Source organism: Papaver somniferum, chromosome 3 (genome assembly GCF_003573695.1).
Source record: "Papaver somniferum cultivar HN1 chromosome 3, ASM357369v1, whole genome shotgun sequence".
Lineage (NCBI taxonomy): Eukaryota > Viridiplantae > Streptophyta > Magnoliopsida > Ranunculales > Papaveraceae > Papaver > Papaver somniferum.
In genome coordinates, this window is record NC_039360.1 from 161,065,542 (window position 1) to 161,091,862 (window position 26,321).

At 36.3% G+C, this 26,321-nt stretch overlaps 3 protein-coding genes and 1 pseudogene across 5 annotated transcripts; 1 reads left to right on the forward strand and 3 right to left on the reverse strand.

Annotated features, from left to right (window-relative positions):
* Positions 1 to 616: 616 nt before the first annotated feature.
* Positions 617 to 7,373, reverse strand: LOC113357844. 3 transcript variants are annotated; one of them, XM_026601334.1, is made up of 8 exons: positions 7,148 to 7,373; positions 6,908 to 6,952; positions 4,955 to 5,258; positions 2,860 to 4,682; positions 2,021 to 2,656; positions 1,644 to 1,934; positions 818 to 1,496; positions 617 to 733 (listed from the first exon to the last, which is right to left on the reverse strand). In XM_026601334.1, the coding sequence occupies exons 5-8, from the start codon at positions 2,470 to 2,472 to the stop codon at positions 725 to 727; spliced, it is 1,431 nt and encodes a 476-aa protein (XP_026457119.1). In that variant the 5' UTR covers positions 2,473 to 2,656; positions 2,860 to 4,682; positions 4,955 to 5,258; positions 6,908 to 6,952; positions 7,148 to 7,373; the 3' UTR covers positions 617 to 724. The 3 variants fall into 3 exon arrangements, 2 of the variants coding, with proteins under 2 accessions (XP_026457119.1, XP_026457120.1); XM_026601335.1 differs by having other exon boundaries at positions 4,928 to 5,258; XR_003363956.1 differs by lacking the exons at positions 617 to 733; positions 818 to 1,496; positions 1,644 to 1,934; positions 2,021 to 2,656; positions 2,860 to 4,682 and having other exon boundaries at positions 4,771 to 5,258.
* Positions 7,374 to 12,140: 4,767 nt separating this feature from the next.
* LOC113360242 (F-box protein At3g49450-like) lies at positions 12,141 to 13,334 on the forward strand. The gene has a single exon (XM_026603774.1). It carries the CDS (start codon positions 12,141 to 12,143, stop codon positions 13,332 to 13,334), a length of 1,194 nt encoding a protein of 397 aa, XP_026459559.1.
* Positions 13,335 to 13,734: 400 nt separating this feature from the next.
* On the reverse strand, positions 13,735 to 14,277 carry LOC113360243 (glutamic acid-rich protein-like). Its single transcript, XM_026603775.1, has one exon. The coding sequence runs from the start codon at positions 14,275 to 14,277 to the stop codon at positions 13,735 to 13,737; it is 543 nt and encodes a 180-aa protein (XP_026459560.1).
* Positions 14,278 to 15,502: 1,225 nt separating this feature from the next.
* LOC113361781 lies at positions 15,503 to 16,963 on the reverse strand (annotated as a pseudogene).
* Positions 16,964 to 26,321: the final 9,358 nt, after the last annotated feature.

Below are 26,321 nucleotides of genomic sequence, written 5' to 3' on the forward strand. Positions count from 1 at the left end.
TTTTTGACAGAGATTATTACTTGTTTGATATTTTCTTCCATTCCTTCTAAATATACTCAATTCGAATTGGGACGATTTGAGAATTTGACGAGTTGAAATATAGTTGCATAATAAAGACTCGATAATTCAGTTGAGAATCTGACCGAGTTGAACGATCTCAAGCATAATAGAAGAAACTAAAACTTCATCCTTTCGAATTGAGATGATTTGGTCGTAATATAGTTACATAATCAAGACTGGACAATTCAATCAAAAATTGGATCGAGTCGGAACGAGTTCGAGCAAAAATGAAGAAAACCGAAACTTTATCCTTTCGAATTGGGACGATTTGAAAATTTGACGAGTTGAAATATAGTTGCCTAATCAAGACTGGACAATTCAGTCTAAAATTGGATCGATTCGGAACGAGTTCGAGCAAAAATTAAGAAAACCGAAACTTCATCATTTCGAATTGGGACGATTAGAAAATTTGACGAGTTGAAATATAGTTGCATAATCAAGACTGGACAATTCAAAGTAACAATTTTATCATAATGAAATATTCCACTCAAAATCCAGTACCGAGTAACAAATATTTTTTTTGAATAAAATATCTAAAGAATTAATTTCAAATTTCAAAGTAACAAGTTTATCATAATGAAAGATTCCATTCAAAATCCAGTACTGATAAATTTTATCACGGGCCATTTTTGGGATGCTTACTGGTTTTAAACTTCCGCCTCCCCTAGTTTTCCTGAAACATCATAATTAATGACAATTCAGTACAACATTTCAATAAAATGAAGCAACAGTTCAATTCAAAAAACTTAAAACTTACAAATGCATCTTCTTCCGAGTTACGGTTATCATCCAAGTTCGCCGCCGTTAGGGAAGATTCTTTAGCTATGCCGGTAAAGACAAAAGGATCCTCAAAAGCATTCACATAAGGACTTCGTCGTTTTGGAGATTCTAAAACAATGTGCCACTTCCTATCAGGCCTACTCTCATCCTTGAAATAAAAAACTGAAGTAGCTTTAGAAGAATGGATAAATGGCTCATCGGTGTCTTTTTTGTTACCCATAAACTGTTCGAAGTTTACACAAATCTGTTTTGTAACCGGATCCACATACCATCCATACACCTTATCTTCAACACGAACCCAATCACAATAAAATACAATTTGCTTGAAGGTGGTGTAATCCAGTTCTAGAATTTGTTTAATAATTCGGAAATACGGAACTTCATCGTCCACCGTGTTCTGATCTCTGGCACTTTCTCTAAATGTGGTTGTGGCATTCATGGACACCCCAATATTTTGGGTGGACATACCTTTTTCTGCATCATCTGTATAAAAGATATATCCATTTACTGCATATGCATTATGTGATACTGCGTATCTATATGGACCATCAACGAGCCGCTTAAAATCTGTCATGTCTTCTCCATGAAATTGTTGCGTTAGCCATTTCATGTATTCATCGAGATTCCTTGAATTCCTTCTTCCTCTAACATGTAATCTATCATACTTCATGTAATCAACATATACGATTACCACCATACTCTACAAATTTGTTTGTTCATTCAACCCTAACTAGTTCAAGTCTCAACAAGGAAGTAAATTACTATGCTAAGAAATGATAAGAAAGTATGAAAGTACTACTTACTTTTCCCATTCAGTATTTTCTTGAGAATGCATCAAAACCCATCTGCGTGCTTGTTCGTACTGTGGGTTAGGTATATGATATCTTTTTCCTTCAGACATATTTGGTGGGTATGGACCTTCCTGAATGTCATCGTCAGTAGATATCCTTCCCTTTTTCTTGTAACACTTCTCCCTACCATTCAGAATGTACTCCATACAATGTCTCAATGCGTCATCTAATACATATTGTTCTGTGATAGAACCCTCTATATAGTTTTTGTTGCGACCAAAAACTTTGAATGTTCTCATCATCCTGTAGTGTAATCACAAAAACAATAATAAGTCAATTTACCTCCATGAAAAACTAAACCAAAAAATTTACTCAATCAACTAAATTACCTTTCAAACGGATACATCCATCGAGTTGTAACAGGACCCAATGTTTCTGCCGCTTCTGCCAAATGTACGACGACATGTATCATTGAAACAAAAAAAGCTGGCGGGAAATACATTTCAAAAACACATATAGACTCCACGAGACGTTGGTGCATGATGCGAAGCTCAGCAATATCAATAACCTTAGAAGAAAGAACCTTAAAGAACAATGACACCTGTCGAATGGCCTCAATCAATAGATAATGCCCTTTGAAACAGTACATCAAAAAAACGGGTAGCAAACCCTGCATTAGGATGTGGTAGTCATGTGACTTCATGCTTTTTAACTGAAAGTCACGCAAACATACTTTGCCTTTCCAGTTCCCGCGGTAACCAATAGGAACCTTCAGGTTACTAAGAGATGTACACACCAGTTTTCTCTCTTTTATAGACAAACGATAAAGTGCTGGCAGCATTTCCGAAGACTTTCCAGGTCCTCTCTCCTTCAACCACAAATTCCTCTTTATCTTAAAGATTTGCAGATCCTTGCGAGCCGGAATCCCATCCTTAGTCTTATCCTTATTGTCTATTATAGTTCCAAAAAATTCTCAGCAAAATTTTTCTCAATGTGACATCCAAATTGTGTCGAACCAGCAGATCCTAGAGTAAAGTAGGACAGTTAGTAACAACATCCATACATCAATAGTTGGAAGAAAAAAATGACACCAAAACAAAATCAAAAGAAGTAACTTAATAAATATGAAAGGTGAATGGTTCGTATGCCAATTCAAGAAGCATGTGTATTGTGCCGCAATAATACACAAAGTAGGCAAATCAAATAATAAGACTGTTAAATTAGTTACCTCCCAGTAAGGAAAATCAAATAAGATTGATCTTTTTGACCAGGGAGTGCTTGTATCAACTGATCGCTTCTTCATATTTGGCGGAATCCTTGTATCAACCATCTGTTTCCTCTTACCCGTTGCCCGACAAGTTTCAGTGCGTACACGATTCATAGTATTCAACAGTTGGACACCCGTCAAACGCCTTTTCCCAGTAGAATTTGATGTCTTATCCTTCCTACTTGTGAACTTTCCAAATTCTGTTCGCACACCATTCATCTTCGTCAACAATTGCTCTCCGGTCAAACGGCATGGAGCATCTCCATGTTCTTCGTTTCCATCAAATTTTGCTTTTGCATTTCTGAAAGGGTGGTCAGCTGGTAAGAATCTTCTATGACCCATGTAGCTGAATTTACGTCCATTCTTTAGCCAGATTGCATCTGTGTTTTCACCACACATAGGACAACCAAATCTTCCCGATGTTCTACAACCAGAAACATGTCCATAGGCCGGAAAGTCATGCACACACCACATTAAGATTGCTTTCAGCGTAAAGTTACTCTTTGTATGAGCATCATATGTCAACTTTCCAACAGACCATAATTCTTTCAACTCGTCGACTAACGGCTGCAAATACACATCGATGTTATGGCCTGGTTCAGTTGGACCAGGAATCAGTAGTGTCAACATTGTAAATTCTTTAGCCATGCAGTGTGATGGGGGCAGGTTCAACGGTACAAGCATAACGGGCCAACAACTATGGGGATAATTCATTCCTAAAGGGTTAAATCCATCGGTTGCCAGTCCTAAACGCACATTTCTCTTCTCTGCAGAAAACTCAGGCCACTTGCTATCTATGAACTTCCAACAAGGAGAGTCCACAGGATGTCGCATGTGTGTGCTGCTTTCCTCTATATTACCACTGCAATTCAACAACTCTGCTATCCATGGTATACTAAACATGCGCTGCAACCTTTCATCAACTGAGAAATATCTTAATTTTTTCATTGGCACTCTTTTGGCATGTGGTTTCTTCTTATCAACTGGTTTCAATCTACTTGCTTTACAATTAGGACATTCATCCATGTCAGCATAAATTTTCCGGTAAAGAATGCAATCATTCGGGCAAGCATGTATAATTTCTCACTTTAATCGAAAAGGTTCAATCATAGACTTGGCTTTATTGGCTGTTGCCGGTAATGTATTCCCAGTAGGTAAAATAGTCTTCATAAATTGCAATAACTCAGTCAAAAAAGCATCGGAACATTTATGTCTTGCTTTCATAATTAGCAACTCAATTGTTGTAGAAATTTTCATATGCTGCCCATCACAAGAAGGATACAGGGGTTGTAGTGAATCTTCAATCCTCTTCTTGTAATTTATTTCAGCACCCCGATCGCCTTCAAAATTATCACCGCTCTCTTGATTAGGATCATTGAAACAGTCTTCCATGAGGTTATCGAGGTCAATACGTCGATGTAGGTCACTGAACATGTTGACCATTCCCCGACCAGAATCTTCACAATGAACTCTATTACCAGGTAAATTAGGAGCTTGATTAACATTTACAACATTTTTATGAGGCTGTTCTCCATGATGTATCCAAGTTCTGTATGTCTTAAGGAAACCATTTTTGATCAAATGCAAATGTATTTCCTCTAGAGGATACTGTTTTCTTGCTGCAAAAATCTTACATTTCGAGCATGGACAGAGAAATAATTTATCTGCTCCTACAGTATCTTTTGTGAACTTGATAAATGATTGAACTCCTTCCCGAAATTCAGCGGACTGTCGTTCTGCACCCATCCATTTTTTGCTTGAAATAGGCATCACTTCGAGAAAACCTAGATGACACACATAAAAAACAAAATGATGATACTCAGTAATCTGTAAGTCTGTGAAGGATCAAATCAGATAAATTTTTGCTTCTAAATTCCACATTAAAAGAAACAAAAAACAAAACAAAGCTTGGGAAAGCTACAAAATGTAGCATTTAAGTAGCTCTAAGATACACACTCTAAAATACTGTTGTTACATAGGAAAATATGGTTTAAACAACAAAGTATAGGACTGATCTAAGAGATGACACCTGAGACGAAGTTAAGCAGAAGCATACTTTTCAAGCAGTTTCAGGATCTCCTGACGGTTGAACTGCTTGGCAACATCGATTGCTGTCTTGCCTTCCGAGTTTTCAAGCAGAAACAACTGAATGTAGAAACAACTGAATGCCCTGGTCCGAATTAATTCACCGGGCACTTATGAGAGGCAGACTAAGCTTACACATCAGCGTCGTTATCCAAAAGTAATTGCACACACTCTTGATATCCACAACCAACAGCGTAATGAAGAGCAGTACTTTTGCTAATATCCAGAGCATCCACTGCAGCTCCAGCCTCGAGGAGAACCTGAGCACACTTCACCTGGTGCAAAAGATAAAGCAGGTTCATTAAATTCTATCAACAGTAATTTGACAAATTCGGCAACATAAAGTGCTCCATTGTTACCAGAAACTTACATATTTAAAATATAAGTAAACAAGTGGTAAAGTCATCTGTATTTTTACAAAAATATCGCAAAAGATATCACCAACAGGCCTAAAGTGGTGACAGAGAGAGTAATTTCACAGAATCAGACTGCTTTTTTGCAACGTAGGAAGAAGAGATGGTTGACCTCAGATTCAGAGATAGGAAGCCTGGCTTGTTAACTGAGCTCAGTTGGTCTTACATTGATTCAGTACTCCTGGCTATGGGTTTTGGCATATTTTGGAAGAGCGGCTTTTGGCAACTGTTTTCTTATAAGCAATCAAATGTCATCAGTACGCATTCAACTGTCAGTATAAACTCAACAAATGTCGAAATTTTTGTACCGTCTGCTGGAGCAATGTATGTTTCTAAAGAGTAATTCTATATTATTTCAAGATTAAAAGGATTATCACCAGCAACAGCACCACCACCACCACCACCAACAACAACAACAACAACAACAAGAAAAAACAACTTAAGTTGAAATAATTTAGATGGCATGAACAAGACCTTGTAGGATAATTTCATGTCTCAAGTGAAACACTCGACCAGACTATCTTGGTCGTCTACGTTGGAAATTTCAGGTCCCTCGAGATAATTGCAAAATCTCTCAACGTAATTCAACCTGCTTTCTTGCGAGGTAGGCAGATTACAGATGGTGAGATTGTCGCCAATGAATAGGTTGATTTCAGAGTCAGAGATAGCAAGCCTCAATTGGTGGTAAAACTGGACATGGATAAGTCCTTTCACTGGCTCAGTTGGTCCCTCAACTAAGGTTTCTGGTACAAAATGGAGAAGGTGAATATGTTGTTGCATTTTTATAATTTATTTCTCTGTGATTAAAAGTATACAGTTGACTATAGCGATTTGGGATCAAAATCTAAGCAGTGGATAAATGTGGCATTCCTCCCAAAGTGGGGGTGGAGATTTTCAAAAGCAAACGACAGTTTGTGGGTGAAAGCACAAAGCACAAAAACACTTAAGAACTACCGCACTCCCAATCACAATGAACTGCTTAACCAAATAGTTTTAGGGAAACTAGTTGTATATGCTTAGTGTGTCTCTACCAGCACACGTTTTAGTGTTTATTGTTTTATTCCAACAAAACATCTGTGTTTTTATTTACAGGTTCACATATGTTGTTAAATCATTGGAAGGTTCCTAATAGCAATTCACACTTTCGCTAAATTAGAGCACCTTTTGCTTGCTTACCTGACAATATAATAAGAAAAAGACCAAATTTAACACCTAATAATCTCCTAAGATGTTGACCCCAGAAATGTTTCTACCTTTTCACAGCTCTTAGCCACGTTTGTGTTAATTGCTTGGAGCATCCCCATTATTTGCTCTTTAAATTCTAGGCTAGATTAGTAATTCGATTCTTAGGATAGATTTGAAAACCCAATTTTTTTATTAACCAGAGAGAAGATTAAGCAAAAAAAAAAAAAAAAAAAAAAAAAAAAAAAAAAAAAACAGAATCAAAGACTTAATTAACCCAATTTTTTTATTAACCAGACAGAAGCTTAATTAAGGGATTTGAAACTTACTTTAGTTTGAAATCTTCTTCTTCTCCGATCTCCTCTTAGGTTTGTCTAGAAAAATAACAGAGATAAGGGTTTGAATAATTGAATTCAGAAACCAATTTCATTCAATCAAAGTAATCAAAATCATTCCTTCCCAATTTATCAAAACAAAATCATTGGATGTGCAATTTTGCTCACCAAAATCAATTTTTTAAGGACTAGAGCAAAACCTGAATATAAAGATACCAAGGATTTGAAACTTACGATCTCGATACCATCTTCTTCTTCTTCTAAGTTAATTAGAGCTTCGGTAGTTAGGTTTCCAGCAGAGGGGAAAAAACAGACGGCGGGAGGAGAGATGATTCAACGAACTTATCTTCTGCTAGTATGGAAACGATCTGGCTCTACTGAACTTGTTGCAAGTAAGCCGGTGTCTGCCATTGGTTAGCTATTTTTGTGGTGCGTACAAGAATCTCATTGGGGTATCAAAACTTATGATATTTGACGGATTTATTGTGTGATATAATGGTTCATAAAAAATCACACGCCTACAAATTTATCACATTTTTGATAAATTTGAAAATAACAGTTTTTTTGTGTTAAATGATGGGTTCCACTATTTTCATATTATATGACATTATTTGTTTGTGATATCCCAATCACACGATTAATCTATCATTTAAAAACGTGATTTATGGCCCTTTCTGGACTAGTGTTTGGCATTCCGGAGAACCTCAACACCCAAGAAGAAGGATAAATTCCCCATATCCTTTAGTGAAAACTCCGAATCAAGAGACCTTATGAGTTGTTGTATCTTGGCAGCATTAGAACCCGTGACAATGATATCATATACATATACAAGCACATACGTGATAGAGTCCGAAGATTTTAATATAAACAGCGAGCTATCAGCAACTGAGCCATTAAAGCCAAGATTCAATATGTAGTTACTTAACCTCGAAAACCAAGCACGCGGAGCCTGTTTGAGGCCATACACCGATTTATGCAGCTTACAAACATGGTTTGGATAGTATGGATCAACATACACAACAAGATGATTCATGTAAACCTCCTCCTTCAAGTTTCCATGCAAGAAGGCATTCTCAACATCTAACTGCTTTAATGGCCAATTGTTCATCACAACAATAGACAACACAAGGCGGATAGTGTACGGTTTTATCACCGGGCCAAATGTCTCCCCATAATCAACATCTTCTTGCTGATTGAAGCCTTTGGAAACCAAGCGAGCTTTGAACTGCTTAATGATGCCATCCAGATTTTGTTTTACACGAAAAACCCACTTTGGTCCTACAACATTCATTCCATCCTTATACGGGATCGATGAACATTCACATGTTCTTGATAGACATGTGGATTACAGCGTAGAAAATGATTTGAACTTAAAATACTTGTGCTCAAGGGTACATTACTTGGACAAGACAAAGGAGACTTCTCCTGCCGAGAAGACTGGAATGGGAAGGAGATTTCCTCAAATCGTACATGACGTGATATATATGTTTGTTTTGTTTTTCGGTGCAAACACATATATAACCTTTTTGTGAACTTCTATATCCTATGAAGAAACAGGGTAGAGATCTAGGTTCAAGCTTGTTTGCATTATATGGCTGAAGACATGGATAAGCTAGGCAGCCAAAAACTCGTAAGAAAAAGTAATTTGGAGATTTCAGAAAGTGAAGCTCAAACGGTGTTTTGGATTATGAAATAGATTTAGGAAGCCTGTTGATCAAGTAACAGGCTCTTGTAAATGCATCATCCCAAAAAGATCGTGGCATATGGGCATGAAATAAAGTGCTAAGCCAGAATCGGTCACATGACGTATTCTACGTTCTGCTAATCCATTTTGAGGTGAAGTGTGTGGACATGAGAATCTATGTTGGATACCCGCGTCATTGAGATAAGACGTGAATTTCTTATACTCTAAGGCATTATCAGACTGAAATACTTTGATAGTATGACCTGTGAGATTCTATACTTGTTTGTGAAATAGAGTAAACGTTTTTAGAGCATCAGATCTTTGAACAAGAGGAAATACCCATGTGTAATGTGAAAAGACATCCATAATCAAAAGGTAATAACGAAAACCAGATCTTGATAATTGTGGGGAGACCCAAATATCAGACACAACCAAGCTCAAAGGCTTGTCATAAATAGTGGTACTGAGAGAGAAAGATAACTTCTTGATTTTACTGATATGGAAAGAGTGACAGTAATCAAAGTTTTTATTTGCAACAGGAAGGAAAAATTGACGACATACTTTGGAGACGGTATGCAACATAGGATGACCTAATCGTTGGTGCCAAAGTGGCAGATTATGCGCAATATGTGCATGTAGGTTTATTTGTTTATCTAGCACATCAACTCCATCAAAGATGTATAGCCCATTCTTATTGAGTCCTCTCAGCAATGGAAGCCCCGTTTGCTTTTCTTTCACAGCAAAAAAAGATGTGTGAAATTCAAAAAATACAGCATTTTCACAACAGAACTGAGACACTGAAAGCAAATTAGATTTGATCTTTGGTACGTGATAAACATTATTCAAGAAAAAAGACCTGGAATTGTATGTAAAAAGCTATTACCAATATGAGCAATATTCAAGGCATTACCATTACCAACTTTCACTTGTTCAGTGCCATCATATTCATGAGGGATAGTGAGATTCCTCATGTCAGCCGTGAAATGATGTGTAGCTCCAGTATCCGTAACCCATTGGTTGTCATGGTTTCCTCCTAGTAGAGCAATGTAGGCAGCTGGTTTTCGCTGCTGATTTTTTTTAGGTTTCTCATAACGAAACAACCACCTATCTGCTAGGTGATTTCGCTTCTTGCAAATATGGCATTTAGGTGCTCCACTGTTCTCATTCTGGGATTGCTGGTTGTGATGCTGGTAAGGATTGGAGTTGTTACTCCTGTATTTTGGGATGGAGTATTGCTGATACTGAGAGCCTGGAGCATACCTCCGTGGATCATGCCTATGTCCAGATGCTGATGTGGTAGACATAGCCACATTGGCTAGCTGCTGCTGCCACAAATCTAGTTTTTTCTCTAGCCTCATGTCAAAGGTTAGAAGATGAGAGTAGAAACTGTCGATATCCATTCCTTCAACAGTGCTTAGTACAATTACAATTGGATTATAGCTTTGGTTGAGTCCATTGCTAATGGCCTGTTTTCTCTCATCAGCAGAAACAGTGCATCCAGATTCTGCTAATTGAGCAAATAAAGTTTTAGCATCATTCAAATAAGATTTTAAAGTCTTATTACCTTTTGATAGATTATGGAGCTGTTTCTTGAGGTTCATCTGATGAGCAAAGGTTTTTGGAGCGAACTCCGATCCCAGTTTATCTCATACTTCTTTTTGCTGTGCTAAGCCTTGCTACCGTGCTCAAAAATTCAGGTGTTAAGGTTGAATTCAACCATCCAACAATCAAAGAATCTTGAGATTCATATGCAGTGAAGTCTGGATTTATATCTTCACTGTTAGGTAATGTTTTTGCTGGTATTTGTTTGGTTCCATCAATGAAACCAGTGAGATCATACACTTTTAAGATGAGTTTAAACTGAGCTTTCCAGAGTAAGTGATTGATTTCAGTATGTTTCAGGATAACAAGATGATGAATCGGTACCTGACGGAGACTGTTTGTATTTTCTGCCATGGTAAATAGGTTTTTTGGGTTTCTTTTTTTTTTTTTTTAATTTTGCGGAAGATGGCTTGGGTCAAGGCTGATACCAAGTTAGAAAGAGATATTGCGGTGAATGTTTCCACAGTAAATCATGTGGAGAACAAGTATTATTTATATGGAAGTTCATCATATCTTATTACAGGGTTGTTACAACTAACATCATAAAATTAGAGACTAGGAAGAAATAGTTATACGCCTGTAATGGGGTGCAGTTATGGACTCTGCTGAATAACCAAACTGAGCTATTCTCCCGGATGACTGAGTTGTTGGTCATTGCTTAACATTATCAATAATTAAATTCATTAATTTAAGAAAGTCAGTAAACATATTCACACTCATAGGAAAACCGGTATGAGCCACCCTGCGCAATACTTATTAGCGTTATTAACCATATACGGCTGTTGAAACACGATAAACAAGCTCGCTCAACCCATCACATGCATCATGCATGTATTGATGCACAAACTTTTATATTTCAGAAAAATTATGTTTTTCTTTTTATTCTCCAGAAGTAATAGTTTCTCTGTATCTGTATCTGTAGTTGTATTTGTTATTTATTTATTTTTATTTTTTTTACAAATTGTGCGAATAGTGAGTATCACTCTTAATTTGCTGGATCAAGAGATCTCCAGTATTGGTGGTACAACTGATCAAAAAATAAAATATTGGTAGTATATTAAATGGAGAAAGAAAGAAATCAAAACGAAGTTTATTCATGAATAAATCGAGTACAGATAGAAATGCTGAAGAGATGTTATGAACTTATGATCGAATGTAAAAAATGGACCCGTGCATCGCACGGGTGAAAAGCTAGTTAATATATAAAAGAAAGGAAGTAAAGATGGAATATAAACTACAATTCACCGTTTAGGACTTTGGTCACATAGCAAAGCAAACGAAACGGGGAATAAATGCAATGAACAAATATTTTTCTTTGGGCCTTTGATCCAATTCAACTCTTTCCACTATATAAGCTTTTAGGGTTTCTTTTCATGGGGGTTGTCGTTTATAATATAAACAGAAGAACCAAAAGAATATCAATCGGCAATATCATGTTTCTTCCGTTTGTTCAATCCAGTCCAGAGTTTTGCTTAAGGATAGCATGTACTGTTCAACGAGGCCGATGTGGTCAAGTAGTTCATGGATGATTTAGAAGATTTATTGGTTTTCTTTCGCATCCAAAAGATTTACAGGTAGGGGTTTCTCCTAATTTAAACTAAAAATGATTTTTAGCATAAAGTATTTTGTGCATGTGATTTTCCTTTCAACTGTGTGTATGAGTCGTTTTTAATCTATTGGTCAGTACAAATGGTTCCGGTTTGCATCTATTGTGTAATTTTATTTTGACAGTTAGGTTTCTAAAATAATTTGGACAGTAAAATTCTTGCTTAAACCTCTAATAGGCTACACGGTTATCATCCTGTTTGGTTTGGTTACGGCATCTTTGTTTTTGAATTTTATTTCTTATGGATGTCATCATGTAATACCCCAATTCTCCATCACTATTTTTAAATCCTAATAAAAGTTTGATTTTCTCCGTGTTTATTTAAAAGGGCTACCATGGATTATTTCAACAACAATGTACCATCAGAGATTCAGTTAGATATTTTCAGTCGAGTACCAGCTGAATTCATCCGTGATCCCACATTAGTGTGCAAGAGTTGGAATAATCTTATTCATCATCCATCATTCTCTCGGATCCACTTGCACCGTATTAATCATAATGATTCTGGTAAGGTGGGATTTCTTGCTTCTACTAAATATATTGATGCTCAAGAATTTAAATACTTCGAGTATAATCATAATCATGAATCAACAACACCCATTGAGAGAATTAAAAGGGTTAACCTAAAAACTGCGTTTTACCGCACTAGCATATGTATTTGTAATCCCATCACCAGAGAACATATCATCCTTCCTAAAATACAGTTTTGTGATACTAATCGTGCTATGTGGTCTAGTGGGTTTGGTTACGTTTCTTCGACAAATGAATACAAAGTTGTAGGAATACGTGTGTCCCCTTTGATGACCACGATTACAGAAGTCCATATATACACTCTAGGCAGTGGCAATGGATGGAGAAACCTTGGAAAATTCGACATTGATTTCGGCCAAAATTGTTTGAAACAAGGTGTCTTTGCCAATGGAGCTCTTTATTGGATCGGCGGCAAAAATTTGGGAATGATTATTACCTTTGATTTAGCCGATGAACATTTTTGCAAACATCTTTCACCACCTGTGTTTCCACCAAATGGTAATTGGGTTCTTAACGGAATAGGAGTTTTGGACGGGTTTCTATATTTTGCTGTTCTGCTAGCTACCCAAGGAGAAGGCGGTATCTTTTATGACATATGGCTATTAGAAAAAAAGAATGACTTGAAAGTACCAGAAGGAGATGAGTTATTTGGTTGGACTAAAAAGTATAGGCTTGAAGAAAGAAATTTAGTAGCAGTGACAAAGAGCAATGGTGTTTTAACTTACAGCCGCAACTATCTCAATATTTACGGTCCAAAAGCTTCTACCTCGGAAATGCTTCTGGATTTGAAGGAATGGATTCGAGAAATATATCCTCACAAGAACACCTTAGTTTCGTTGAAAGAATTAGGGGAAGAAGATGTAGAAATAATGGAGTCAATTGAAATTGAGAAGACGGAAAACTATGATTCTCCTTTGCTGCATCCGGATGAGGTTGAGGCCGTGGATACCTTAGTTTCATTGAAAGAATTAATTACTGGAAAGAAGATAGGGCGATAATGGAGTCGACTGAAAGAAGAGGTTTAGCATCATGCAATGTGAAATTTGGTTTTTAATGACATTAAATTTAAAGTGCTGCCATATATCGTACATACTATGAAGATCCGTACGTTTTCCGTGTTAATGGTTTAACTATATTCAGCAACCATATTGTAGTAGATTATGGAGAAATTTAACGCATGAATATAGCCCAGGTCTTATCCATCACCTACTGTTTCCACAAGAACCACACTCAGTCTTGTATTCTTCAAATTTGTAGATGACCAGAAACATAATTTCTTAGTAACGGCATTTCTGAATGCAATCCTCTGATATTTGATCAACGATTCTCTCCTTCATTTCTTGGTAACTCAATGGTTGGCCTGGAGCGATTTGATCATCACCATCTTTATTTTCTTCATCACCATGAGCCGTCTTGTTCTTCTGCATTTCTTGGTTCAAGAAGACCATCGCCATCTTTATTTTCTTCATCACCATGAGCTGAAACTACATCCGGTTCTTCTGAATTTCTTGATTCAAGAAGATCATCTGCATCTTTATCTTCTTCATCAACTTCAGAGGGAGCGCCATGATCTTCTTCTTCGTTTCTTGGTTGACTAAGATCATCTACATCTTCATTCTCTTGTTTTGGTTCGTTAGCAACACCAAGAACAGCATTTTCTTGGTTTCCATTATCTGGTTCTTCAACAACAATATCATCTTCTATGTTTTCTTCCCCAGCACTCAAAAGATCATCACCAAGAACAGCTTCTTCTTCATTTTGTTGGTCTGGTTCATCACCAGGAACTTGAGGATGATTATCCCTCTTTTGTCTTTCATCTCGTACATACTTTTCTATTTGTACTACATCGTATGGAGTCTGTGGATTAGTGAATCTCCATAAAATTTCTTCTGCTGATACTGCTTCTTCATCTTCAACGCGTGTCTGTGATCTTGTCTTCATTATTCAAAGTAATAAAAGAAACCCTAGACTTGTTATATTTTCTTACGGGAAAACAAATTGGTTTTATTTTTCGAGAGAGGGAGAGAGCGACTAAAGTAGAGAATTGAACACGATCTTCTGGTTCTGCTACTATATATATATATATATATATATATGAAAAATTTCTTGTTTGGTCCTAGGCCCATATAGTTATTTATAGTAGGGTCCAACCGGAATTTTTTTTTATCCGGAGGTCCAAAATTAATTAAAACATGAAAATGTCCATAATGCCCATTACTACCAAACGTGTGTGTGTACTGCTTACAAATTTGAGTACATATCTGGTACACTGCTTAAAAATTCGAGTACATATTTGCTACACTGCTTACAAATTTGAGTACATATCTGTCGTACTGCTTTCAAATCCAATTATATATCTGAATGCTTACAAATTCGAGTACATATTTGATGCACTGCTTCCAGGTAGAGTACAAATCTGTAAGAATCAATGATAAATAAATTAGAAAACGTATTACATCACATACATTGTAGGATCATACAATGTAGCAACCCAACCTTCTACGTTCCTCCAAATCCATTTGTAGCACACCTTCTTTCAAACACACGTCACAACCAATTTGTAACTTCATCAAGACCACCACCGATTTCACAAGCTTGCAAATCTGAACCAACAACAACTCATGTTCCTATCATTCAAAATCTGTCATTTCTTGCAATAAGTTCTGAACTGCAGCTCCAGATCATCTCCATATCCAATTCCAGTACTGAATCAAACGTAACAAAGAGCATCTATTTCAGTATTTCATATACGTACTGAATCAAACATAACAAGGAGCACTTCCTATGAGTATGCGATATATGTACTGAAGATTCATGAACTATAAATCAACAGTATGACAACAACAGGTGACAGATCTATGAAAAATAAGAGAATCGAAAGACATATTACAGTATTTCACGTAAGTACTGAAGGGTAAGACTAAAAAAGGAGCAAAAACACAGAAAATAACACTTCCTATCAGTATTATACATACATACTCATGGATCGAACCAAAAAAATTGGAAAAACTTCAAATAAAACAAAATTAGAAGAGTTTTGTATCAGTACGCCATATATGTACTGTCAATTCATACACGAAAAACAACTGTAACAAACCTAAAAAATGTTATAATGTTGAACCAATGATAAATCACAAATAACCGCTACAGTTTTAGTTACCTGTAACCCTGGGAAAACAGCATTGTTAATCGCAGATTCCATATCAACCCAAAGAACAAGATCTTTCTTGAAGAAAATCATGCCACCTCTGGGACCTCGTAATGACTGCAAATTGAAACAGAAGACATAGTAAACAACATGACCCTTGAACCTAAACCAATAAAAACAAATGTTGCTTGTGTTGGTGTCAGTAGTTGCAGTCTTGCAGACTTCATGAATGAGACTAGGTGTACCTTGTGAGTGGTGGTTGTTACAACATCACATTATTCAAATGGGTCGGCAAGTACAGATGCAACAACGAGACCACTTATGTGAGCCATATCCATCATGAGAAAAGCCCCAACAGAATCTGCAATCTTCAAGAAACATAGCAGGAAAGGGAATTAGGTGTGCGTAATGGGTTAACTAGTCTGATTCTCTGATCACTAAGAATCACAACTGTTGATAATCAAAAGATATGTGTATACCTTTCTCATTCGAGGATAATCGAAATCACGAGGATAAGCACTAGCACCAACAATGATGAGTTTTGGTCGAAAGAGGGTGGCAGTTTTCTCAAGCATATCATAATCAATAAGGCCTGCAAGTGAATTTGGTAATGAATGCAAATTATCAACGAATTATAAATGAACAACAATAGACCACATAGTCATTACACAATATAAGAATGCAGAGAAGCACCTGTTGATTCATCAAGACGGTAGGGCATCGATTCAAAATAAATCGAAGTCCCAGATACCCGTCTTTTAGGAGTCATAAATCCATGTGACAAGTGACCTCCATGAGGAAGATCCAGACCCTGTGCCAGTTACATGAACAAATTAATACAGCCCCATATTTTGAAAGGTGAGTTGATTACATCCCTTAGGGGTTCAAAACTGATTTCAAAAAATTGGAGAGAAAGAGAAAGAGGCCTCAACTTACGATAATACGGTCATGTGGGTTGAGAAGTGCAGTGTAAACTTCAAAGTTAGCAGGAGAACCAAACAGAGGTTGGACATTAACTCCCAATTTTTTTGGGTCTAAGTGAAATGCATCCAAAGCCCTTTGTTGACAAAGTGTCTCTAGCTCATCAATGTACTCATTGCCACCATAGTACCTACATTGCAGAATGAAATGATCAAATGCATTTCAATACAAATACAGGGAAAAAATACAACATTAAGCACCATCTTTACCTTTTACCATGAAGCCTTTCTGAATAATTGTTTGTGAGACAAGAACCCACAGCTTCCATCATTGCGCGAGATGTAAAATTCTCTGAAGCAATGAGCTCCAAGCTGTTAAACTGACGATTCTTCTCACTATCAATTATTGAACGAACTTCAGGGTCTGCCTAACTTGAGAAGGTAATCTATCCGCAGTAGTAGTACCCAACTTGGGAAAAAAATTTGAAGAACCTTTAGTAAAAAGATTGGGTTGTTGTACAGCAGCACCCATTATTGCAGCTCCACTGTATGCCTGCATCTTCTTCACTTCTCCTTAAACATAACAAGGAGCACTTCCTATCAGTATGCGATATATGTACTGAAGATTCATGAACTACAAATCAACAGTATGACAACAACAGATGACAGATCTATGAAAAATAAGAGAATCGAAAGACATATTACAGTATTTCACATAAGTACTGAAGGGTAAGACTAAAAAAGGAGCAAAAACACAGCAAATAGCACTTCCTATCAGTATTATACATACATACTCATGGATCGAACCAAAAAAATTGGAAAAACTTCAAATAAAACAAAATTAGAAGAGTTTTGTATCAGTACGCCATATATGTACTGTCAATTCATACACGAAAAACAACTGTAACAAACCTAAAAACCATAAAAGCGTCAATCAAATCGATTTGATTATCAGAATACAATCAAAAAAACAAATCAAAAGAAGAAAACCGAACAAAATAATCAAACAAGATGATTAGAAAGCATACCTGAAAACAGAAAAAAAATATTCTCCTCGTAAATCATAAGAATTTTGTATTAGTACACCAAATATGTACTGTCAATTCATACACAAAAACAAACTGTAAAAACCTGAAAACATAAAAACGTCAGGAAAATCGATTTCATCTTCATAATACAATCAATAGAAGAAAAACGAAAAAAATAATCAAAGAAGATGATAAGAAAACATACATGGAAACACAACAAATCTTCTTGTCGTAAGTCATAACGATGCATCTTCTTCTTCTTCTTCATTCAAAATAAGCTAGGTTTCTGTCAATACAGGATATACGTACTGTTGTTTCATACAAAAAAACAAATCTAAAAACAACAAAATGGAACTAGTTAGATCAAATCTAATAACGAAATGAACCAAAAACGTGATTATTCATCTAGATCTAGTAAATAATCAAGAAATCAAACATGGAGATCAAAATCTTAATCAAACACCACAACGATTAGACCATGGATCGAACAAAAAAAACTGGAAAAACTTCGAATAAAACTTGCAGAGCTCGAACAAAAAATCGTAGTGATGATTAATATCGTAAGAACAAAAAATCCACCTACCGATTACACTTGCAGAGCTCGAACTCATGAATCGAACAAGGACCTCAAATAATCTTCACTTGCAGAGCTCTTCTCTGAAAACAAAAATTGAGAGAATGAAAAAGAAACGAACGTGTTTCTTAGCTTAAAAAAACTTGTGGGGTGTTTTGGGAATTATGATAATACGTCACATGTGTCCCGCACGTGTACAGGACCTAGGCTTAAAAAATTAGGTCCAGTTTCATGTTTTCTTTTAATTATGAACCGATGCTTACTGGGCTTTAGTGGGTGGACCTGCCATTAACTAAGACTACCATAATAGTACCTATTGGTAATTCCTAGTATATATATATATAGGAGAGAGTTATTCATCAAACACCTCGAGGGAGATAGGAAATTATGGGCCTGTTACTGTTGGACGGGAATTAAACCAAACCTAGGGCCTGTCGTGCGGGCCGGAAAATTCAACCAAACCGAACCTATTTAATCAGCAGCACGGTGGTGGAATTCGTGGGACTTCTTTCCTGCATGTTGGAACAGAAACGAGTTCTTCCTCACGTGCAGCCGTGCCATCTTCTAAAACCTAGTTCTAGGATTTTTGAAACTGTAAAAAACCTCTGCTCCTTCAATACAGAAAATAAATCCTAGATTGCTATTTGTTAGTGAAATTCTGAACGAAAGACATAATCCTTAAACAGTTGTCGAAGTTGGGAAAATCAACACAATCTCTAAGTATGTTTCTATAGAAATTAAAGGAGACACTGTAACTGTTTAGTGGACCGATTACAGGAGGAGATAGTAATTTTGGGCGTGTGGTTGTGGGCCTGAGTCGCGACTTTTAGAGCAGGAAAATTGAAGAGACTATTTGAAGTTGGTAGTGTCCCAATTTTCCATTCCGTAAGTAGACTTTAGAGTAATCAATCTTTTTGATAGGGTTAGGAGGAAGTTTTCCTTTTTTCTGAATGGTAAAGAATTTGGTGTAGGATTTCAAACTCGCGTATAGTACCATCATTTATTGATTCAACCACATTAATACCGTCGGCATGATGAAGTGATTTTTAATGTTTGTTTCTTAATTTGTATATATACGGAAGTGCTAGACTTACCGCACTTTTCTCTCCAAAAGTCTCCCGCAAGAGGAATGAATGTTAGATATCTAAACTCTCCAATATCTTGATGGATAAAGGGCAGTTGTGGGACCAATTTGTATTCGAGGCAGGATAAAAGATCGGGAGAATTACGCGGTCAACATATCATTTCCGTATATATATGTACATATATATGTATATATTTTTATTATTTGCTGAAAAAACTTGTTTTTCTCTCCATGTAGATTAAAAGGGTTTGATGGATTACTTTAACAATCTTCTACCATTGGAAATCCAGTTAGGCATTTTTAGTCAAGTACCAGCCGAATTCGTTCATGATCCCAGATTAGTATGAAAGATTTGGAATAATTTTATTCATCATCCATCTTTCCCATGGTTGCACTTACATCGTATTAATCATGATGATTCTGGTAAGTTGGGTTTTTTTGTATCAACCAAACGCATCAATGCTCAAGAATTTAAATATAATCAGAATCACGAATCAACAACACCCATTGAGAGAATTAGAAGATTTAATTTAAAAACTCCGTTTTACCGTACTAGTATTGTTGGTTCGTGTAATGGTCTAATATGTCTTGATGGACGCTCATCTATATGTATTTGTAACCCCATCACTAGAGAACATATCATGCTTCCTAAAATACAATTTTTTGATACCATTGGTGCCCTAGTTGGACTTGCGGGTTTGGTTATGTTTCTACGACAAATGAATACAAAGTTGTAGGAATACATGTGTCCTTCTTGGAGAGGAAGACAATATAAGTCCATATACACACACTAGGTAGAGGCGACGGATGGACAAACCTTGGAAAATTCAGTATCGATTTCGGGCTACATTATTTGAAACAAGGTATCTTTGTGAATGGAGCTCTATATTGGATTGTCGGAAGTATAGAGAAGATTTTTACTTTTGATTTGGCTGAAGAAAAATTTTGTGAACATCTTTCACCGCCTCCTTTGCCACCAAACGGTAATTGGGATTTTAACAACATAAGAGTTTTAGATGGGTTTGGTATTTTGCTGTTTGGCTAGCTGCCGAAGGATACGAAAGCAATAGATGCTTTGATATATGGCTATTAGAATAAAAGAGTGATGTGAAAGAACAAGAGGAGCATTGGTCGTTCGGTTGGATTAAAAAGTTTAGGCTTGAAGAAGACCAATTGGTAGCCGTTACTAAGAGCGAGGGCGTTTTATATCAGGTCGGTGATTATCTCAATATTTTCGACCCAAAAGCTTCTACCTCCAAAATGCTTACAGATTTTAAAGAATGGATTCGTGAAATTTTTCCTCACAAGGACACTTTAGTTTCCCTGAAAGAATTAGGGGAACAAGATACGAAAATGATGGAGTCGATTGAATTTAAGAAGGCAGAAAGCTGTGATTCGTCAGCCGGAAGAGATTGAGGCCAAGGATGCCTTAGTTTAATTAAAAGAATTAATTATGGGAAAGAAGATACGGAGATAATTGAGTCGGTTGTGAGGAAACAAGAAGACCTGATTGCTCGTGACATTGAAACCATCCAATTTTCAAGTTCGACAGACAAAAATGCTACGCGACATGACATTGAAACCATCCAATTGCTCGTGAAGAAAAACATGTTCTTATTATTTCCTTTTGTGTTCATAGTTTACATGCATAACTGTTTTTTATGCGATAGCATATAACTGTCGGACTCCAGATGTTTATCTAATGCATTAATAGCGTCTTTAAGCACAGAAAATTATATCTAATGTTGCCTGGATTATCAGATTTGCACTCCTTTTTTGTTTGAGAATAATTACAATTAGATTTGTTCCTGTGCTAGGCACCATACATTTTTTTTCCTTTTAGCTTATCAGATTTGCTCCTTTTTTGTTTGAGAATAATTACAATTGTCACTTCAGAACTAACTGCAAACTGATACTAATCCAATGTTCACTCCATTCAATCTCATACAGCCAGAAAAATGGATCGAAACATACAAATATAGAAAAAAGAATTAGAAAGAAAATCACTTGAAATTCAATAATAAAAAAAAAAAACTAATGAAAAAGCCAGCATAATTAATCTTCAACCCCCTCCCCGCAAGAAGCCAAGAACTCCCCCTCCTCTTCTATTCTGAAATCTTGTAGATAGCAAAACAGAGTTTCCTAGTCACGGCATCACGATAAACTGATATTTCAACCTTCATTCCCGCTGCAAAATCATTATATAGACGCAACTCATTCCAACAATGTAGGTTAATTATCGTTGGATTCTCACCAAAACCTCGAAGCACCATGTCATATTTCCTTAATTTACTATCATATACTTCGACATTAATCCCATGACGAAGAATTCCATCGTTTGTCAGCAGCGATGGTACGATTTGTTTCAGAACAAAATCCTCGTTTAAACCTAGACAGTCCCCAACATAATCAATTTGGTGTATTTCTTTAGTAATAGCAAATACCGAATTATCCAGCGCCCTATTATTGATGTGTACCTTAATATCTTTATAACTCAAACTTTGGTTGGTGAATGCTTCATCCTCCATTTTCTGGAAATCTATGATTGCTAGACCGTGAACCAAGTAGCTAGTCTAGTATATGTATATATTTATAGCAGGGGATCGAGTTTTTGATGAGTTGGGAAAGTTGATGAGTTTAGGAAGGCTCTTACTTGTACCTTAGTATCGCAAATTCCGACTTAGAAAAGGAATGTGCGTCCAAGGTCTGATTCCAAATTTTGAGTGGGTCCTTGACTCGTTAGTTAAGATAATTTCCAACGGGACCTCCGGTATGGGTGTTAAGTGACGACATCCTTACGTAGATTTTCCAAATTTACAGGGAGTTGGAGATAATCATCTCCAACGGAGGGTTTTTGAAGGTGAAAGTAATAGTGTATTTGTTATCCTTTAATTGACCGATATCCGTATACAACAGAAAATTTGGAGATTAGAGTTTCAGAATTTTCAAACCCTTTACATACAACTTATATCGCTTTGTAGCAGAGAAACAATTGTGATTAAATTAAATCTATTAACAGATGCATATATATACTAAAAACCTATCTTTTCTCTCTTTGTTTTTATCAAATTGTTAGATAAGCTAGCCCATTTTTTCTCTCTTTATTCGCAGAGATTAAAAGAAATTAAATTGGGATTTTTACATACCTATCTTCCTCTTTTTGTATGAGATATACCGTTCATCTTCTTTTAATCAGAGTAGAGTATAAATATGGAAAAAACAACATCGATTTCATCGTAGTTTTAAGAAAATTTTGGATGACTTGGATTCTTCACATCCTCTACAACAACCTCTAAAACTAGAGGATGGGTTAGAGAATGTCTTGATAACTGACGTACACGTCAATCTCACATTCACTCCCCACATTCCCGTTGGAGATGAATTTTTTGCGAAAAACTAAGAAAATCCTAGGTGGCCGAATAAGTAGGAACTTCAAGCCTTCTGTTGGAGGTGCTCTAAGTCTTGTCAATCCGTCAAATCATGAGCCTTGGAAATGATTAGGTTGTTCTAATTTCTTTTAAGTAAAGTGGTGAAGTTCTAAAAACTCTTTGTTTGTTTCCTAACTTAGAAATAAACCTTAGGCTAATCCCTATAGGCTAGATTGAACTGCTAGATTGACCAAAAAGTGTTGCAAATCAAAGAAAAAGTGTGGTTTAAAAGTTAACACTTGCACTTGCTAGGTATCTCTCCTAGCATTTGCTCGAAGTTCAACTAGCATGGAGATTGAAACGGTGAACCAAACAGCGCTGAAAAAGTGATCTGAACGCTGAACGATTCAGCGCTGGGAGAATGTTTTTTGATCTGACGGCTGAGATTTAAAACGCTGAACCAATGCTAGATGGTGGTCCCGCCGACGTGGTTTTCTTATCTAGCTGCTAGATTAACCATCCCATATGACTTAGGAGGTTTCCCTAGATGACGTGGATGGCCAATCTAACTACTAGATTAGAAGACCATAGGGTTTAGCCTAAACCAAGAAATCTAGGGACTCGAAATGTATTGGAATTTCTTCACACCTTGACTACCCTAATGTAAGATTTTCACTAACGGCTGAGATTTAAAACGCTGAACCAAACAACGCTGAGAGCTGAACCGTTCAACGCTAGATGGTGGTCTCGCCGACGTAGTCTTCTTATCTAGATGCTAGATTAACCATCCCATAGGACTAAGGAGGTTTCCCTAGATGACACGGATGGCCAATCTAACTGCTAAATTAGAAGACCATAGGGGTTAGCCTAAACCAAGAAATGTAGGGACTCGAAATGTATTGGAATTTCTTCACACCTTGACTACCCTAATGTAAGATTTTGTTAATTGGTGTGTCAGGATTTTGTTGCTCAATTTATTTTAAGACACCAGTTCTGAATCTTTCATGTGATCAGGATAGCACGGTGGATGCGGCCCCAGATGCATCAAAAATATAAACATAAATTCAAACAGTCTTATATGTTTTGTAGGGGCAAAGTATCGCATAGGTTATCAAGTGTGCGAGATTAATATAAGGCTGTGCGATAATGTCGCAAGATGGATCCGAAATAAAAGGAAATATGAGGTGTCATTCACTATGTAATATCCAATATAAAGAGAAAGGAAGGAGAGAGAAAGCGATATTATGGTTATTAGTATAATCTCCTTCTTCTCCCTCCATAAAAACGGGAACTCCAAATATTCATTAATAGAGTCCCAATGTAATCCATATGTAATTAGATAATCATAGTGAAACCTAACCCCGTGGATGTAGATCAAATTGATCGAACCACGTAAATCTTGTGTCCCATTTTATGTTTCCGTTATCTTTTATCTTTATTTTCATATCAAATAAGTATATATATTTAGAATCATAATCATAATAGTTAATGGGTTGTGTTGTAGGATTTCCCACAACTACATTTTGGCGCTAGAAACACTACCTTCTTCTTGTTGGTAAGAAGGAGAATCCAAGAAATTAACTACTGATAATGATAATGAGAGATTCTACTAGATCTAAAGTTTTCAAAGGCAATAAAGTAAGTTTTGTTGAAATAGAGGCGATTCACGAAGAAAAACATAGTGCGGAGTTTAGATCGGTGAAGACAAAGAGATATAGCCGCTCAAGTGAAAAAACAGAAGCTGAAAACTACCAACTCCATCCACAATTAGCATCAGAAGGACAAATCCTCTTCTTTATCTCTCTAATTTTACTCTTACTATTTAGATATGATGATTTACAACAAAATCTTGGGAAAAAATTTCATATCTATTGAAATTTGTTTTCAAGAAAAATTCATATTTCTTTTGAATTCTTAAATTAAAACAAGTTTTGCTTACAGATTTGAAACAAGCAAATCGCGTTTTCTAAACCTATTTTAACCAATTCTTAAAACATTAGTTCCTGCAATTTCGACTTGATTTATAAGAAGAACACCAAGAAACAGATCTAATTGCTATTGTGATTTTACAATTTAGTTTGCAGCAAATGACCGCATCAATCAAAGAATTCTCAACTGATACGAAGAGCATTCTCGACAAATCCAAGGGAGATATATTCGCAGAAGAGAAAGGAGTTGGCAGGTCGAAAACGGAGATAAAAAATCATTAATTGTAAAAAAAATCAGTTAATTTAGAGGATTCAGCACTATGCGAAACTCATCGCTCTCTGATTTAGAGAAGTTAGTTTAAAAATTGTGTCTGTTTAACCCGTTTGATTTGTTATATTATAGTAAACGAAGTAAAAGAAGAACTTGGTTAATCTGCGAGAGAATGCGAAGAAATAGGATATAAGATGATGTTACATTGCGTGAAGAAGAAAAGAGATATTGCAAATTTATGGACATCAACAACTTAGGTGAAAATGAATTCTCATGCGAAGACAAGCTTCATATACGTAAACAGCCAACAAGAAGTATAAAATGGAGTCTCTGCGAAGGCATCATCAGCAAATGACTAGTTAGAACCCGACCTTCGTGCGATAGAATAAAGTATCCAATAAAGATAGAGGCAAAGGGAAGTACGAGACAACAGCATCAGGCGAACAGCTTCGCAGGAGAAAAGATATACAAATAAGATATCAAAGGAAAGCAGAGACACGGAGATGTTAGAGCAACATCAGCGGCTGGATTCAAATAAAGACGCAGAAGCAGAAAAACAAAGGAGCCTATATCGATTTTCAAAGGACAAAACCTTTTCTTATTCTTTTAATTTTGCTCTTCAAATGTTCAGATTTGGTACATTACACAAAGAATTTGAAAAAGACAAACAAAACCCAACTTGCTCTTCATAAAAAATAAATAAATGATTTTCTCGTAAAAGAATGATCCAAAACAAGTTTTCCTTACAGAATTACAATCAACAGAATTTGATTCATAAACCCATTTTAGTTGATTTTGAAATCGTTAACTATTGAAGTTTTTTATATTATTCCTCAACTTGATTGGATGCTTGCAGCAATGAAATTTTCCAGGAACGAATTGATTAAAGACGAAAGAAAGGGATATCTACAAAAGCGAAGGAATAATACACAGTAACAAATTAGTTTGTGTGAAAACAGATCAGTTCGCATCAATCAATCTAATTCGCAACAATTAAGTTCGTGTCAATACCAGTTTGAATCCATCAATACATGCGAAGTTAGTAATTCGAGTGAAGAAGCTGGAAAGTGAAGAAGAAAAATCACTAAGCAGTGGCTGCTAATGGAAAAACGAAAAGCTCAAGGACGAAAAGTAGAACAAAAGCCACAGTGCGAAGAATAACAATTCCATAACCAATCAGCTGAATTAGGCGGTAAGGCTTCATGCGAAGAAAACCGCAAAGAAAACTCAACTCAGAGATGATGCTGTAACTTCCCATAAAAGGAAGGAATGATCAAACAGAGGAAAAGAAGAAGAAATAATTGCAAAGAAGAACACCAGAAGCGGAGCAAAGGGAAGAATATATCATGCGAAGCTAAAGCACCATATTAAAGCTCACCAAAGAACAACAATTCTTATCATGAGAAGTATGGAATAACAAGAAAAAAGACTGGATTGTGCGATAAATTCGCACAAGAGAATTCAACTTCTACAGAGATAAGCTTAAGGACGCACAGAGAAGAACAGTTCAGACCGTAGAGCAAAGTTTTGTGAAAGAAGGGGTCTGCTAACTTCGCAGAGAAATCTTTGCAGCTAATAGAGGAAAGTTAGAATAACAGGCAAAAAATTCTTTAATAAAAAAAAATGATTGATAGCTGGAGGAGAGCATCGTTGTTACGCGAAAG

Coding starts and splice junctions, on each gene's coding strand:
- LOC113357844 (XM_026601334.1), bottom strand. CDS start 2,472: ATGCTGCCAGCACTTTATCGTTTGTCTATAAAAGAGAGAAAACTGGTG. Junction 1,935..2,020: donor TGGATGTATCCGTTTGAAAG/GTAATTTAGTTG, acceptor ATTACACTACAG/GATGATGAGAACATTCAAAG. Junction 1,497..1,643: donor GAAAATACTGAATGGGAAAA/GTAAGTAGTACT, acceptor GAAGTATGATAG/ATTACATGTTAGAGGAAGAA.
- LOC113360242 (XM_026603774.1), top strand. CDS start 12,141: ATGGATTATTTCAACAACAATGTACCATCAGAGATTCAGTTAGATATT.
- LOC113360243 (XM_026603775.1), bottom strand. CDS start 14,277: ATGAAGACAAGATCACAGACACGCGTTGAAGATGAAGAAGCAGTATCA.